The sequence below is a fragment of the Heteronotia binoei genome, chromosome 17 (assembly GCF_032191835.1).
Source record: "Heteronotia binoei isolate CCM8104 ecotype False Entrance Well chromosome 17, APGP_CSIRO_Hbin_v1, whole genome shotgun sequence".
NCBI classification, from domain to species: domain Eukaryota; kingdom Metazoa; phylum Chordata; class Lepidosauria; order Squamata; family Gekkonidae; genus Heteronotia; species Heteronotia binoei.
This window is the reverse complement of record NC_083239.1, coordinates 5,520,102-5,535,716: the sequence shown is the minus strand read 5'-3', so window position 1 is coordinate 5,535,716 and position 15,615 is coordinate 5,520,102. Positions and strand designations below refer to the sequence as shown.

The 15,615-nt window shown below is 46.0% G+C and overlaps 1 protein-coding gene across 1 annotated transcript in view; it reads left to right on the top strand.

Moving 5' to 3' along the window:
• The first annotated feature begins 294 nt into the window (after nucleotides 1–294).
• The window catches only part of E2F2 (E2F transcription factor 2), a 93,528-nt gene continuing 78,207 nt past the window's right edge, over nucleotides 295–15,615 (top strand). The window contains exon 1 of the mRNA XM_060257933.1: nucleotides 295–1,695. Within this exon, the coding sequence (XP_060113916.1) occupies nucleotides 1,411–1,695 (285 nt within the window). The 5' untranslated portion in view covers nucleotides 295–1,410. The remainder of the gene's footprint in view (nucleotides 1,696–15,615) is intronic.

Here is a 15,615-nt window from a genome sequence, read left to right as displayed (position 1 = left end):
TCCCCCGGCCTCTGGCAAGCTGCAGCCGAAGGGCACGCCGCCGACTCTCCCCGGGTCAGCATTTGCATGGCCTCGCCCAGGCGCCCCGAAGGGAGGGGCCGCGAGGAGGCGGCGGCCCGCAGGAGCCAGGCGGGCAGGTCGAGCCGCGCGGCGCTTCCCCTTTAAGAGCGGAACCTCCGCTCTCGACCTCGGGCTGAAAAAATGTATCAAATCCGGTGGGCGGGGACGAGCGGGCGTCGCGGCGGCCAATCGCGGCGCCGCGTTTTCCGCGGGAGATCCGAATTTCGCGGCACGTAGTTTGGCGCTTAAAAAAAAAAAAAAGAAAAGGGGGAAGAAGAAGGGGAAGAGAAAGGGCTGCGCGGCCGGCCGGCGGGGCTCCCCTTCGCCCAATCCGGATCCATCCTGGCTCCAACCGGCCTTGGCGCTGCCCGGAAAGCTTGCAGCGGGTCAGCCGGGAGCCCCAAGAAGCGGCAGGCGCCAGCATTGCGAGGCGGAGAGCTCCAGGGAAGGCACCGGGGCCCCGAGAGGATCCAAGGCCCGAGCTGGGTGCTCGGAAGCCTCTAACGGGGGGTTCTGGCGAGCCCTTCGCCCCTGGCAGCTGGAGCACGGCCGGGTTTGAGATCCGGTGGGGTTGCTTGGGCCCACCCCGGCTTTTGTCCGCAATCCTCCCGGCTGCACTTTCTCAGCCACAAAAGCCACGGGGGAGGGGATGGGGCCAGGCGGTTTGTAAAGCTCGCCTCTCCGCTCCGGCACCTAATTAACTTGGGGTGGGGGAAAAGAGTTGCAATATTTGCAAGATATAGATATATATATTGCAATATTTATATATATTGCAATATTTGCAAGATATATATATATATTGCAATATTTGCAAGATATATATATATTGCAATATTTGCAAGATATATATTTATATATATATATATAAATAAATTGATAAATGTATATAAATATAAATTGGTGCTCTGGTGTCTTTTAGAGCCCCTGACCCTTTCTGCTTTGTGTGTGTGTGTGTGTTTTGGGGCTGGCCTTTTCTTTAAATGAACGTGGGCCGTTAAGCGGCTTGGGAGGAAAATTTAAAAAAAAAAAGACACCCCAGGTCTGGCTGCCCTATGGCTCCCTCATTTCGGAAAAAAAAGGACTCGGGGAACTTACTTCGATGAAAAGAGGGACGGGGGCTGTGTGCCAGCCGTTGCTTTCCCACAAGCCCCCTCCCTCCCCCAAATTGCATTGGCTTGCTAAAGATGAATTAGGCATTTACAAAGACAATTGCATTGGGGGGTTTATTCCTCGATTCAGGCCTATGGCAGTTTTAAATGGGTTTCCCAGGCTACCTCTCAAGAACGATCCCCGGCTGGTTTTGAAGCCCTCTGCTCCGCCCTGTGCCCTGTGCCCTTTTTAACCCTGGCCATGCTGAGGATCCCCAAAGCAGGGCCTTCTGCCCCAGGAAGAGGTGGACTCTCCATTGCTCCCCCGCTCCAGCAAAAGAAAGCCATATCCGGGATCACATCTGCTGATCTGACAGCCTCTAACCTTAACAGTCCTCAGATGCGGGCTCTTCCGGCTACCTATTTCACCCAGGTGTACCCCCAGACGGCTGTGGTAGCTCCGCTACCCAGGGGTAGTTGCTTGTATGCTACCCCCCATGGACCTGAAATCAAAACCATGCGATCTGCCTCAACTGGAAAATTACCGGTAATGTGTTTTATTCCCTTCTGTTTGCCCCCCTCCCCATTTTCCTTCCTCCAGCCTGTTGCCTGCTTGAATCATTATTGTTCCTTTAGCATATGTTTCGTTATGTGTTGGCTTTTGTGGTGCTTGGTTGGGTTTGGAGGTGCAAATCCCAGATAATGGCTTCCTAACAAAACTGGGGTGACTATATTAAAAGTTAGGGGGGGCATTATAGGGGAAGCTTAGCACGCATCGTGGTCGTGTGTACAGCTGAATCTCAATGCACTGGTATGTGCAATCCTCAGCTTCCCTGTACTTTTAGCCTGCAAAGTTGGTATCTGCTTCCTTTAAAAAAGAAAATTGCAACAGTGATTACAGAACATAAGAGGTGCCATCAGTGGGGGGGGGGTGCAAGGAAATACCATAACTCTATATAGGCTTATGCCATGTTCTGTAAACCGCCCTGAGCCTGCCTTGGTGGGGAGGGCGGGGTATAAATAAAAAAAATTATTTTATATAGGAAGGGGAAAGAATTTTCAGATTGTGTGATTCTCTGTGGCAGTTGCGTTTCCCCTCTGGATTTGTAACTCGGGAAGAAAGTGAAAAACAGCTTTGTTTTCCCTCTCCCCTCCCCTTCCCAAAACCTGATTTGTGATGGCAGAGCTTTATCTGATGCAGTAGCTTAGGTGTGTGTGTCTTAGCACACCTGGATCTCACATCCCTTCCGGAAAAGGGTGTTTATTTAAAAGTGAAGATTGGGGTGTTCTGAAATGCAGGGATTCTGTGCTATTACGATTAGCAAGACGCAAAGACTGAAAGTTTCAACTCTGTGCTAGTTGCAGTTTATTTCTGGCTGTGTTTACCAAACTCTGCCTTCACATTTAAAATTAGAATAGTATCTATGAAAATACCCCGACAAACCATGGGTTCCTCTAATACTGTTTAACTCAGGCAATGACTCTCCAGGTTCTCGAGCAGAGGTAAGACCTCTGGTAAGACCTCACCTGGATTATTGTGTTCAGTTTTGGGCACCACATTTTAAGAAGGATATAGACAAGCTCGAACGGGTCCAGAGGACGGCGACGAAGATGGTGAGGGGTCTGGAGACCAAGTCCTATGAGGAAAGGTTGAAGGAGCTGGGCATGTTTAGCCTGGAGATGAGGCAGCTGAGAGGTGATACGATCACCATCTTCAAGTACTTTTAAAGAAGGATATAGACAAGCTGGAACAGGTTCAGAGGAGGGCGACGAAGATGGCGAGGGGTCTGGAGACCAAGTCCTATGAGGAAAGGTTGAAGGAGCTGGGCATGTTTAGCCTGGAGAAGAGGCGGCTGAGAGGTGATATGATCACCATCAAGTATTTGAAGGGCTGTCATCTAGAGGATGGTGTGGAATTGTTTTCTGTGGCCCCAGAAAGTAGGACCAGAACCAGTGGGTTGAAATTAAAAGAGTTTCCGGCTCAACATTAGAAAGAACTTCCTGACCGTTAGAGCGATTCCTCAGTGGAACAGGCTTCCTTGGTTGGTGGTGGGCTCTCTTTCCTTGGAGGTTTTTGAAAAAGCTAGATCAGTGGTTCCCAACTTTTTTGGCACCAGGGACCGATTTTGTGGAAGACAATTCTTCCACGGACCGGTGGGGGGGCGGTGCTGGGTTTTTTGCCCCCCCCCGTCCCTGCCCCCCATGGGAGTCTTAAAATGAGCGGTAGGTAAAGGTCACTGCCACAATACCCCTTCCGCTTACCTGGGACCCAGGCAGATGAAAGAAGTGGTTCTTCGGAGCTAGGCCACGTTGCCTCTTTAGTCCGTCCAGGTTCCAGGCGGGCAAAAGGGGTGGCAAGGCTGTTCTGCCTCACTCTGTGGCCCACTTGCTAACAGGCCACGGCCTGGTACTGGTCCACAGACTGGGGGTTGGGGACCCCTGGACTAGATGACCCTGGAGCTCTCTTCAAGCTCTACAATTCTATGACTCTTCCCAACAGCTGGTTCCTTCGTAGTGGCAGGGATTGCAACTTGAGACTGCTTGGTGTGCTCCACCATTTAAGTTCTGCTCCCTGCTAGAACCTTATTAAGATATCAGGGGAGGTTTCCTTTTAGAATACATTCTTCCAATCAGGAGGCATAATCTACCTTGAGCAGTAACTCATGTTGTGATGCGAGAGGCCACCTTCACTGGGGGTGGCTGATTGTTATCTCTGTTGTGAGTGTGTGAAAGATCGTACCATACCTCATGTAGATATGGGCCAGAATTGCCCAGCAGAGACTTGTTTGAAGAGGCATGCTAAAAGTGGGGAGGCATGAAAGGCATCTTCCTATTTGAATGTGTCCTTTTGATTTTCAGGGTCCTTTAAGATAATAAAATAACATAGTTCTTTTGGTGCACAATTGTGAGCTGCTGTTGCATTCTGCAAAGAGGGCATCTGGAGGCCTGGGCGCTCAGAGCCTCTCTTGCAATTAGAAATGGTTTTGCAATTGGTGATGCAGAACTGCTATTGCCAGATCTGGATGGCCTCTGTCTTGTCGATATTGGGTGTAAACTGATGCTAGGTGTTTGCCTCGCAGAAGGAAAGAGAAAATTGGATTATAAATTAAGTAAATAAATAGCCCGGTAGTTATTCTTACATGTACCGGTAATTCAGATTCTTTTGACATACTATTGGAGTTATGGGGGAGAGAGATTGTAGGACTAGATCGGGGTGGCCAGACTGGCCTAATCAAACTCGCTGGCTTGTTATTTCTCATCTAAGTAGTTCACATTGCTTTCCTACTGAGAAAGATTGGATCATGAGGGTATGAATACAGTAAAAAAAAAAGGAGGGAAACCCATTTGCATCCAGAAGAGTCCTGGCATAATGAGCTCAACAAAACACACAGAATCTCAACCTCAACCAATCTCTCTCTCTCTGTAGCAAGGTAGAAAGCTCCTACCTTGAATAAAACTTTGTTTGTCTTAAAGGTGCTTTATATCTCTCCCTTGTGATTGAGGAAACTGCGCAAAGTAAGCTCACAATCTTTCCCTCCCTTCCCTTCTCTTCCTCCCCAGGGGATGAGGAAGGGGAGAAGACAATGGAGGGAAGAGAGGCTTGGCTCAGTAACTTTGCTGTGTGAATGAGAAAGCTTGGCCAAGCAAGCTCTCTTTCCCTCCCTCCCCCCCGAAGGGGGAGCAGCCTCAAGCCAATGTATCCCAGGCTTTGCTTTGTAGCTCCTGCGCAATTGAGAGCACCTGGCAAAGCAAGCTGTGATGCAGAAGGAAGCAGGAAAGAGGCAGCAGAAGAGAGCCAGTTGCTCACAAGCCAGATATGAGCCATATGGGGACTGGATCTGGCCTGTGGACTGCATGTGTGACACCCCTGATTTAGAGGGTAAGAACTTGTCTGCTGTGCCAAACGAGGATGGGAGTATTGAACTTGTTTAAGGCTACAAGCATAGCCAGCTTCAAGAGAGGATTGGATAAAAATATGGAGCAGAGGTCCATCAGTGGCTATTAGCCACAGTATATATAGAGAGATATATTTTGGCCACTGTGTGACACGGAGTGTTGGACTGGATGGGCCACTGGCCTGATCCAACATGGCTTCTCTTATGTGACACAGAGTGTTGGACTGGATGGGCCATTGGCCTGATCCAACATGGCTTCTCTTATGTTCTTATATGACACAGAGTGTTGGACTGGATGGGCCACTGGCCTGATCCAGCAGGGCTTCTCTTATGTGACTCAGAGTGTTTGACTGGAGGGGCCATTGGCCTGATCCAACATGGCTTCTCTTATTTTCTTATGTGACAGAGTGCTGGACTGGATGGGCCACTGGTCCGATCCAACATGGCTTCTTTATGTTCTTATGTGACACAGAGTGTTGGACTGGAGGGGCCATTGGCCTGATCCAACAGGGCTTCTCTTATGTTCTTATGTGACAGAGTGCTGGACTGGAGGGGCCATGGGCCTGATCCAACAGGGCTTCCCTTATGTTCTTATGTGACACAGAGTGTTGGACTGGATGGGCCACTGGCCTGATCCAACATGACTTCTCTTTATGTTCCTGTGTGACACAGAGTGTTGGACTGGATGGGCCACTGGCCTGATCCAACAGGGCTTCTCTTAAGTTCTTATGTGACACAGAGTGTTGGACTGAATGGGCCACTGGCCTGATCCAACAGGGCTTCTCTTTATGTTCCTATGTGACACAGAGTGTTGGACTGGATGGGCCACTGGCCTGATCCAATATGGCTTCTCTTATGTTCTTATGTGACACAGAGTGTTGGACTGGATGGGCCACTGGCCTGATCCAACATGACTTCTCTTTATGTTCCTATGTGACACAGAGTGTTGGACTGGATGGGCCATTGGCCTGATCCAACAGGGCTTCTCTTATATTCTTATGTGACACAGAGTGTTGGACTGGATGGGCCACTGGCCTGATCCAGCAGGGCTTCTCTTATGTTCTTATGTGACACACAGTGTTGGACTGGATGGGCCGTTGGCCTGATCCAGCATGGCTTCTCTCATGAATGAATGAAAGTTTAATATGGTCAAAGACCAATCAATTAAATACAAATAACTTAATAAGATACAGTCAGGCAATACTATAATGGGAATAAAACATACACAGTATAAAATATAATTAGGCAATACTATAATGAGAATAAAACATAGAAAGTATAAAATATAATTTCCTTCCCAAAACACTGATTAAATTCCAGAACCAAGGCGTTCAGTGGGGTATTCCCCTTAAGAATTGCTTCCAGAGACTTATAGCTCGCGAAGCAAATTTTGCCACACATAAAGTGGTTGGCTGCTCTTATGTTCTTATGTGACACAGAGTGTTGGACTGGATGGGCCGTTGGCCTGATCCAACATGGCTTCTCTTATGTTCTTATGTGACACAGAGTGTTGGACTGGATGGGCTGTTGGCCTGATCCAACAGGGCTTCTCTTATGCTCTTATGTGACTCTGAGTGTTGGACTGGATGGGCCGTTGGTCTGATCCAACAGGGCTTCTCTTATGTTCTTATGTGACACAGAGTGTTGGACTGGATGGGCCGTTGGCCTGATCCAACAGGGCTTCTCTTTTGTTCTTATGTGACAGAGTGTTGGACTGGATGGGCCGTTGGCCTGATCCAACATGGCTTCTCTTATGTTCTTATGTGACACAGAGTGTTGGACTGGATGGGCTGTTGGCCTGATCCAACATGGCTTCTCTTATGTTCTTATGTGACACAGAGTGTTGGACTGGATGGGCCACTGGCCTCATCCAACAGGGCTTCTCTTATGTTCTTCTGTGACCCAGAGTGTTGGACTGGATGGGCCACTGGCCTGATCCAACATGGCTTCTCTTATGTTCTTATGTGACACAGAGTGTTGGACTGGAGGGGCCACTGGCCTGATCCAACATGGCTTCTCTTATGTTCTTATGTGACACAGAGTGTTGGACTGGAGGGGCCATTGGCCTGATTCAACATGGCTTCTCTTGTGTTCTTATGTGACACAGAGTGTTGGACTGGATGGGCCTTTGGCCTGATTCAACAGGGCTTCTCTTATGTTCTTATGTGTCACAGAGGGTTGGACTGGATGGGCCTTTGGCCTGATTCAACATGGCTTCTCTTATGTTCTTATGTGACACAGAGTGTTGGACTGGAGGGGCCTTTGGCCTGATTCAACATGGCTTCTCTTATGTTCTTATGTGACACAGAGTGTTGGACCGGAGGGGCCACTGGCCTGATTCAACAGGGCTTCTCTTATGTTCTTATGTGTCATAGAGGGTTGGACTGGATGGGCCTTTGGCCTGATTCAACATGGCTTCTCTTATGTTCTTATGTGACCCAGAGTGTTGGACTGGATGGGCCGTTGGCCTGATCCAGCATGGCTTCTCTCATGAATGAATGAAAGTTTAATACGGTCAAAGACCAATCAATTAAATACAAATAACTTAATAAGATACAGTCAGGCAATACTATAATGGGAATAAAACATACACAGTATAAAATATAATTAGGCAATACTATAATGAGAATAAAACATAGAAAGTATAAAATATAATTTCCTCCCCAAAACACTGATTAAATTCCAGAACCAAGGCGTTCAGTGGGGTATTCCCCTTAAGAATTGCTTCCAGAGACTTATAGCTCGCGAAGCAAATTTTGCCACACATAAAGTGGTTGGCTGCTCTTATGTTCTTATGTGACACAGAGTGTTGGACTGGATGGGCCGTTGGCCTGATCCAACATGGCTTCTCTTATGTTCTTATGTGACACAGAGTGTTGGACTGGATGGGCTGTTGGCCTGATCCAACAGGGCTTCTCTTATGCTCTTATGTGACAGAGTGTTGGACTGGATGGGCCGTTGGCCTGATCCAACATGGCTTCTCTTATGTTCTTATGTGACACAGAGTGTTGGACTGGATGGGCTGTTGGCCTGATCCAACAGGGCTTCTCTTATGTTCTTATGTGACACAGAGTGTTGGACTGGATGGGCCACTGGCCTCATCCAACAGGGCTTCTCTTATGTTCTTCTGTGACCCAGAGTGTTGGACTGGATGGGCCACTGGCCTGATCCAACATGGCTTCTCTTATGTTCTTATGTGACACAGAGTGTTGGACTGGAGGGGCCACTGGCCTGATCCAACATGGCTTCTCTTGTGTTCTTATGTGACACAGAGTGTTGGACTGGATGGGCCTTTGGCCTGATTCAACAGGGCTTCTCTTATGTTCTTATGTGTCACAGAGGGTTGGACTGGATGGGCCTTTGGCCTGATTCAACATGGCTTCTCTTATGTTCTTATGTGACACAGAGTGTTGGACTGGAGGGGCCTTTGGCCTGATTCAACATGGCTTCTCTTATGTTCTTATGTGACCCAGAGTGTTGGACTGGATGGGCCATTGGCCTGATCCAACAGGGCTTCTCTTATGTTCTTATGTTTTTGTATATGTGCATTAAAATAAAGTAATATGCAAAGCTACCTCTTGCTGTAATTTTGGAGATCCTTCCCTTTTATGAAGCAAATGTGTGCATGCATCTCTGCTGTTAATGGATTGTGAGAGGATCCTATCAAAGGAAACCAAACACGATAGGCATGAGTGCTGCAGGATCTTTTGAATAAGCCCTGAGATCAGGTCCTGTGATACAGGTGAGTGAATCAAAAAAGAGGAAAGGGAGATGGAGAGGTTTAAGTTCTGACATTCTGATATGATCTGCAAGGCAGTATTTTCTACTCATTCTGTGGGAGGAGAAACATTGTATGCTCTGGGTTGGAGCTTTGGTGTCCAGTGATAGGGCAGTAGTTTCCATACAATTGTGGCAGTAAGTAAGGCACTGATACTGAAATGGGGCTGGTTGCTAATACTGGTAGAGCTGCTTTGCTTGTTCCTATACCTTTCTAAGTCTCTGCCACTGTACCCTAAAGCATATATTGTATGGTAACATTCCAGGTCATCTCAGTGTGACAGTCATGTAATGCTGAACTGTTATTTGGTGCTACAAGAATGAGCCTCAAGCTTGAATTTTCATCTTCTCTGCACATGCTGTCATTCCTTCCTTTCCTTCCTGGTTTTTTTTAGCCATGGTTTGCTGTTTTAATCAAATGAAAAGAAGCTGTTCTCAGTCACGTTGGTCCAATCCAAAAACCCAGAATGCAGTTCATAGAACAAATTTTATCAGAACCCACCAAGTAATACAGAGCTGTGTGAATTTCAGAATCACCCAGAACTGTTTTTCAGGCTGGATGTTACAAGAAAAACATCTATTTATTTTAATAAAAGGCATTATGTGATTGGATTCATCCAAGTGGAGCAACCCAGAGTTGGGAATCATGTGCTGCTTCTTGCACCAAAGTTTTCTCTACTTTTTCTGAAAGTTGTTTTTTGGGGGAGGGGGGGGATACATACCATCATTCCCTAATTATCTTTTCCCCAGGTTTTCCCTGTTGTGAGTATGCTCTTTTTGAAACCTGCTTTACTTCCATCGTTTAGGAAAGAATGCAGTCCAAAAGTGTAATCTCACTTGGTGGAAAGATTGAATTTTCAAAGGTCTCTCCCACATTAGAGTCATTTTTCCTGTTCTAAGTCTCACGTGACCATTTTCTCTTGTGCCACTAGTGGACTTCTAAAAAAAATTGGTAATAGTTATTTTTTATTTATTTATTTTATTTATTTATTTGGGATTTATATCCCGCCCTTCCCACGAATGGCTCAGGGCGGCTTCCAACAATTAATCAAACTTAAAATTAAACAATTTCAAATATAAAACAGTTAAATAGTTAAACAGTTAAAAACATTAAAACAGAGTAATTCAGTTTCCTGTAAACAGATGGCTGGCCAGTTACCTCAAGTTGTTATCCTAGCTAGATGTAGGCTAGGTATAGGCTAGCCGGAAGAGGGTCGTCTTACAGGCCCTGCGGAACTGCGCCAAGTCCTGCAGGGCCCTCACCTCTTCCGGCAGCTGATTCCACCATACGGGGGCCATAACGGAGAAAGCCCTTTCCCTGGTGGCTTTCAGACGGGCTTCTTTTGGCCCGGGGATAGTGAGGAGATTTTGTGTTCCTGACCTCAGTGCTCTCTGGGGAACATGTGGGGAGAGACGGTCCTTCAGGTAGGCAGGTCCCATACCACTATAGGAATTTCCATTTTAAAAAAAAAACAAAAAAACAAACCCACTTTCCAGTGGGTGGGCAGCAGAAAAGTGTGCAGAGAACATCATGGAAGTTCCATTTTGAATGCCTTTGTATTCATAGTAGTAATGAAAGCATTTTAAAGAACCCTCCTCTTCTGGAAGCAGCTATGGTCTCCAACATTGAGTTTGCAGGCAAGCTGTGGTTCTTCCAGAGATGGAAGAAATGGCATTCCACAGTTAGAAATGTGAGCCCAAGGCTTGTTTGAAAAATGGGAAACTGTGATCTGACATTACAGCTTAACCAGACCTCAGTCTATGTCTTAGTGCAGTGGGTAGCATAGCACTTGATCACCTAACCCAGCAGCTTAGAATTCATTGTGGAGAGCTGACTATTTCATCTCTTCCCTGCTCTGACTGGTTGCCACTGCTAGTGGATGCTGGGAGCAGCAGAAACCTCAAAACGGTCCCTTTCCAAAATAGCACCCAAATTCCGGCAAGACCATCTCCTTTTGATCTCCAAAGGAGTCTCAGTTGTGTTTGCCCCTGAACATTCTCCTTGGCTGTAGGAGAAGAGTGGGTGGCTTTAGTTGGCCTGGGAATTTCTGCCCCTTCTGCAACCAGATGAGTAGCTGGTGACAACTCGAAAGCTGGTGCTGCTCTGAATTCTCTCCTCAGTGTGGCCTGCTCCTTTGCCACAGCAGCCTTTCTGGGTTGGTTTCTGTTGGCCAAAGGCTCTGGCCAGCGATCCTAATTGTCAGAGGCAGTTCTGGAGGTGCCCCCCCCCCAGCAAAGTTCTGGGAAGAGTTCCAGCTTCTGCTATAACTCTGCCTTCCAAAGGGCTGAATCATCTCTTATTTCATGACCTGTCCTCCTGTTTGCTGATGCCTCTGAACAGGTGTGGACTTTGCTATGAGCACCGCCCGCCCCCCCAGGCTCTCCCTTTTCCTTTCTCTTTCCAGTTCGTGGAATTTCTGGCCTGGCTGAGCAGCCTGGCCTTCTGTGGGCCTGACTGGGATTAAATGAGTCTTTCTCTTGTGCCCGCTTTTCTCTTTCTTGCCAGGCAGCTGTGTTTTAAATTGCACTGTAGAGGAGGCTACCGTAATGGCAGTGATTACCGCCTTCTGCAGCTCAGGTTGAATGGTTTTGAGGGCGTGCAGTCGCCAACACCCAGATGGCTGTCTGAAGTCTACCTCAAGATTCCTTTTGCAAACCTTTTTTCTGGAGAACTCTTTGCTTGGCATCCTCGTCTGGAGTGCATGTGCTGATCTGTTGCTCAAAGATAGTTTCAAACCAGAGAATCCCAACAAGTGCACAAGGTTATACCAAACCAGAGAATCTTAAAAAGAATTAGGAGGAGTTCTTCATTTTGGGGGGGGAGTGTCATTGCAATATTGCAATATGGCATCCTTTTGCTAATCTTCCATGCATCTTCTTTTTCAGTTAAAACAATTTTTATTTAGCAACGTGGTAACAATATCTTATTCCTGCTTTTTATCTATCTTCTTTTTATCTATCCCATATATTACTTTCTAACCATCCCTCCCCCCGTTACTTGACCCCCGCCGGTGTTATTATAATACTAATATTAAAAGGTACCCTTAATTAATAAAAAAAAATTACATTCTTCTTACTTCTAAGACTTAATCATTATCAAAAATTGTCCAATGTCCTTTTATTTTCCACTCTTTTTCTACATATCTTCTGAACTTTTTCCACTCCATCTTTTACTTTTACTTTTAATCCTTCTATTTCTTTATCTTCTTAGATTTGCATCAGTAAGATTTCAAGAGTCATTATAAACAACAGTGGGGAAAGCGGACAGCCTTGTCTTGTACCTTTGCTAATTATCATGTCTTCTGTAAGATCTGCATTTATACATAGCCTTTCATGTTGTTCAGTATATATTGCTTTTATCATCCTTATAAAGTTTTCCCCCAACTCCCATTTTCTCCATTACTGCAAACATAAAGTCCCAATTTAAATTATCAAATGCTTTCTCTGCATCCACAAAAAATAAGGCTACTTCCTTTTCTGGATGTCTTTCATAATAATCTACAATATTTGCAACAGTTCTAATATTGTCTCTTATTTGCCTTTTGGGGAGAAACACCGCTTGATCTTCCTTTATAAAATTTGTCAAATGTTGTTTAAGCTGTTCTGTCAAGATTCTTGTATATATTTTATACTCATTATTTAATAGCGAGATTGGTCTATAATTTTTTACATTCGTGACATCTCTATCTTCCTTAGGAATCAACAAAATAACAGCTTCCTTCCATATATTTGGTATTTTCCCTTTTATTCTTATCATGTTCACCAATTTCTGAAGTTTCGGTATTAACTCCTCTTTGAAGGTTTAAAAAAATGTAGCTGTATATCCATCTCCTCCTCCATGCGTCTTCTGTGGCAGGAAGCTGGGTTTTCAGGTAGCCGGCTCGAGGTTGACTTAGCCTTTCATCCTTCCGAGGTCAGTAAAATTACCCAGCTTGCTGGGAGGAAAGCGTAGATGACTGGGGAAAGCAATGGCAAACCACCCCAGAAAAAGTCTGCCGTGAAAACATTGAGAAAGCAGCGTCACCCCAGAGTCGGAAACGACTGGTGCTTGCACTGGGGATCTTTCCTTCCCTTTGGAGTTCAAACCATGGCTACTTTCCTGGTTTCTTTGAACCAAGGGTCTGTAATCTTTGCTAATTAAGGAGCCAAGCTGCTCAAAATTCAGAGGGGAGCCAAACTGCTCAAAATTCAGAGGGAGAGTTCAACACAGCTAATATCAGAAATCTTGTTTATATCACTGAAAATATACACATTAGCATTGCTGATAATTGATGTACAGATTATAACATTCCATAAAGTTTCCACAGCCCAAATACTGGCTGTTATGAGTCTTTTATTAAGAGGTGAGGCGGGTATCTTACAATAAGTAATATACACTAAAGCAGCCTGTGTGGTTATTTTAGTGCACTGGTAACTGTTTACCGCTATAACATTATGTAAAACGTATTTCAGAAATCCCTTAATAATCAGTTGTCAAGTTGCAACTGATTCATGGTGACCCCAGGCCCATGGGGTTTTCAAGACCATAAGAGAAGCCATGTTGGATCAGGCCAATGGCCCATCCAGTCCAACACTCTGTGTCACACAGTGGCAAAAAATTTTATACATACACACACACTGTGGCTAATAGCCACTGATGGACCTCTGCTCCATATTTTTATCTAAACCCCTATTGAAGGTGGCTATGCTTGTGGCCGCCACCACCTCCTGTGGCAGTGAGTTCCACATGTTAATCACCCTTTGGGTGAAGAAGTACCCCCTTTTATCCGTTCTAACCCAACTGCTCAGCAATTTCATCGAATGCCCACGAGTTCTTGTATTGTGAGAAAGGGAGAAAAGTACTTCTTTCTCTACTTTCTCCATCCCATGCATTATCTTGTAAATGACGGGACATTAGATGTGGTTTGCCATTGTCTTCATAGCAACTCCAGTCTTCCTTGGTGGTCTCTCATCCAAGTATTGACCGTGGGAGCTCTGACAAAATTGGGTTAGAGTGGGCCACTAGGCTGTTAACGAGAAGCCCTTTAGTCCTAGAAAAATCTTTGCCTGTCGTTCCCTTCCTATACTGATTATTCTAGCATCCCACCTGCCCTTCTGATACATGTTACCTTTCTGTAAACTGGCTAAGCTTCCTTAAGTGTGGTTTAGGCAAAATGTTGCCTCTTCCTGCTCCGTGATCCCCCCTCTCTGGTTCTTTCTGACCCACACTTTTTTGTTTTGAATGGTGTTATCGCAGTACTGCTGTCCTGAGCTGTGCTCCACATCCCTGGGGTGGTGTTACAGGGCTGGCACCAGGCCATACCTTTATCTCTGTTATTTGCATTCCCAACTATTGATTAAGGAGCTGCCAAAGCAGAGGTTATCCTTGAAAGGGCAGCTGCTGTGAGAGGCCTCTCCAGCCCCACCCCCCTCACAGGGTGCCTGTTGTGGGGGAGGAAGGGAAAGGAGATTGTGAGCCGCTCTGAGACTCTTCGGAGTGGAGGGCGGGATATAAATCCAATATTTTCATCTACCTCACAGGGTGCCTGTTGTGGGGGAGGAAGGGAAAGGAGATTGTGAGCCGCTCTGAGACTCTTCGGAGTGGAGGGCGGGATATAAATCCAAAATCTCCATCTACCTCACAGGGTGTCTGTTGTGGGGGAGGAAGGTAAAGGAGATTGTGAGCCGCTCTGAGACTCTTCGGAGTGGAGGGTGGGATATAAATCCAATATCTTCTTCTTCTTAAAGATAAAGTTATGGATCTCGAGAACCAGGCTCGCCATAGAATCTAAAATTTAGAGGCTTTGATGAGCAGATTGATGGCTCCACTGAACTACAGCAATTGCTGCAGCTACTGATTCATTCCTGAGCTTAGTTCAAGTTATTGTCTTTGATCTTTAAAGCCCTACATGGCTTGGGACCTGGGTATCCCAGATGTTCCTGCCCAGGTACTAAGATCAGAGGGAGTAATCCATCAACCAGAGAACCTTGTCTGGAGGATACATGAGAGGCAGTCTTTTCAGTGGCAGCCCCACAATTATGGAAGAGCCTTCCCTGGAAGGTGTGCGTGGCCCCCTCACTCTTGACCTTTAGGTGACCTTTGGAGTGAAGGGGCCAGGCACACCTTCCAGGAGAGGTGTGCCTGGCATTTATTTCTGATGGCACTCAATTAATTTTAGGCCTGCCTACTGGCAGTTTTAAATTATCAATTTTAAATTAGTGGTTTTATGTAAGTTTGTTTTAATACCGTTTATATTATAAGCTGCCTTGAGTTTCTATAAAGTCGAAAAGGTGCTAACGTTTTAAATAAATAAGTAAAAATAGTCTAGCCTGAGAGAATGTGGCTGGCCCAAGGTCATCCGTGGTAGAAGTGAAAAGTTGAATCTGGATCTCCCGTTATCGGAGTCTAACTCTCTGTCTGCTGTGCCACGCTGGGTCTCAGTGGTCAAGAAAAAAATGGGCGCGCTTTTTCACTTCTTCCAGCCTGTGAAGGCATAGTTATTCCTTAGTTGGCATCTGAAGAAGTGGGCTGTAGCCCACAAATAGCTCCTATTTGTGGGCTACAAATCTGTTAATCTTTATGGTGCTGCAAGAGTCTTTTCTTGGTTTTTCAGCTAATCATGCCATCCTAGGCAGAATGATCCCAGCCTAAGCCCACTCAGTTCAACGGGCCTGGACCAGACTAAATTTGCCTAGGATTGCACAGTGACACAGCTGTATCTGATTGGCGATTTTTTTTCTCTGATGTGATAACCACGTGTGTTTTACGTCCACGTTATGTTTTGTGCAGCTGAATGTATGAATTGGCTTCGGCA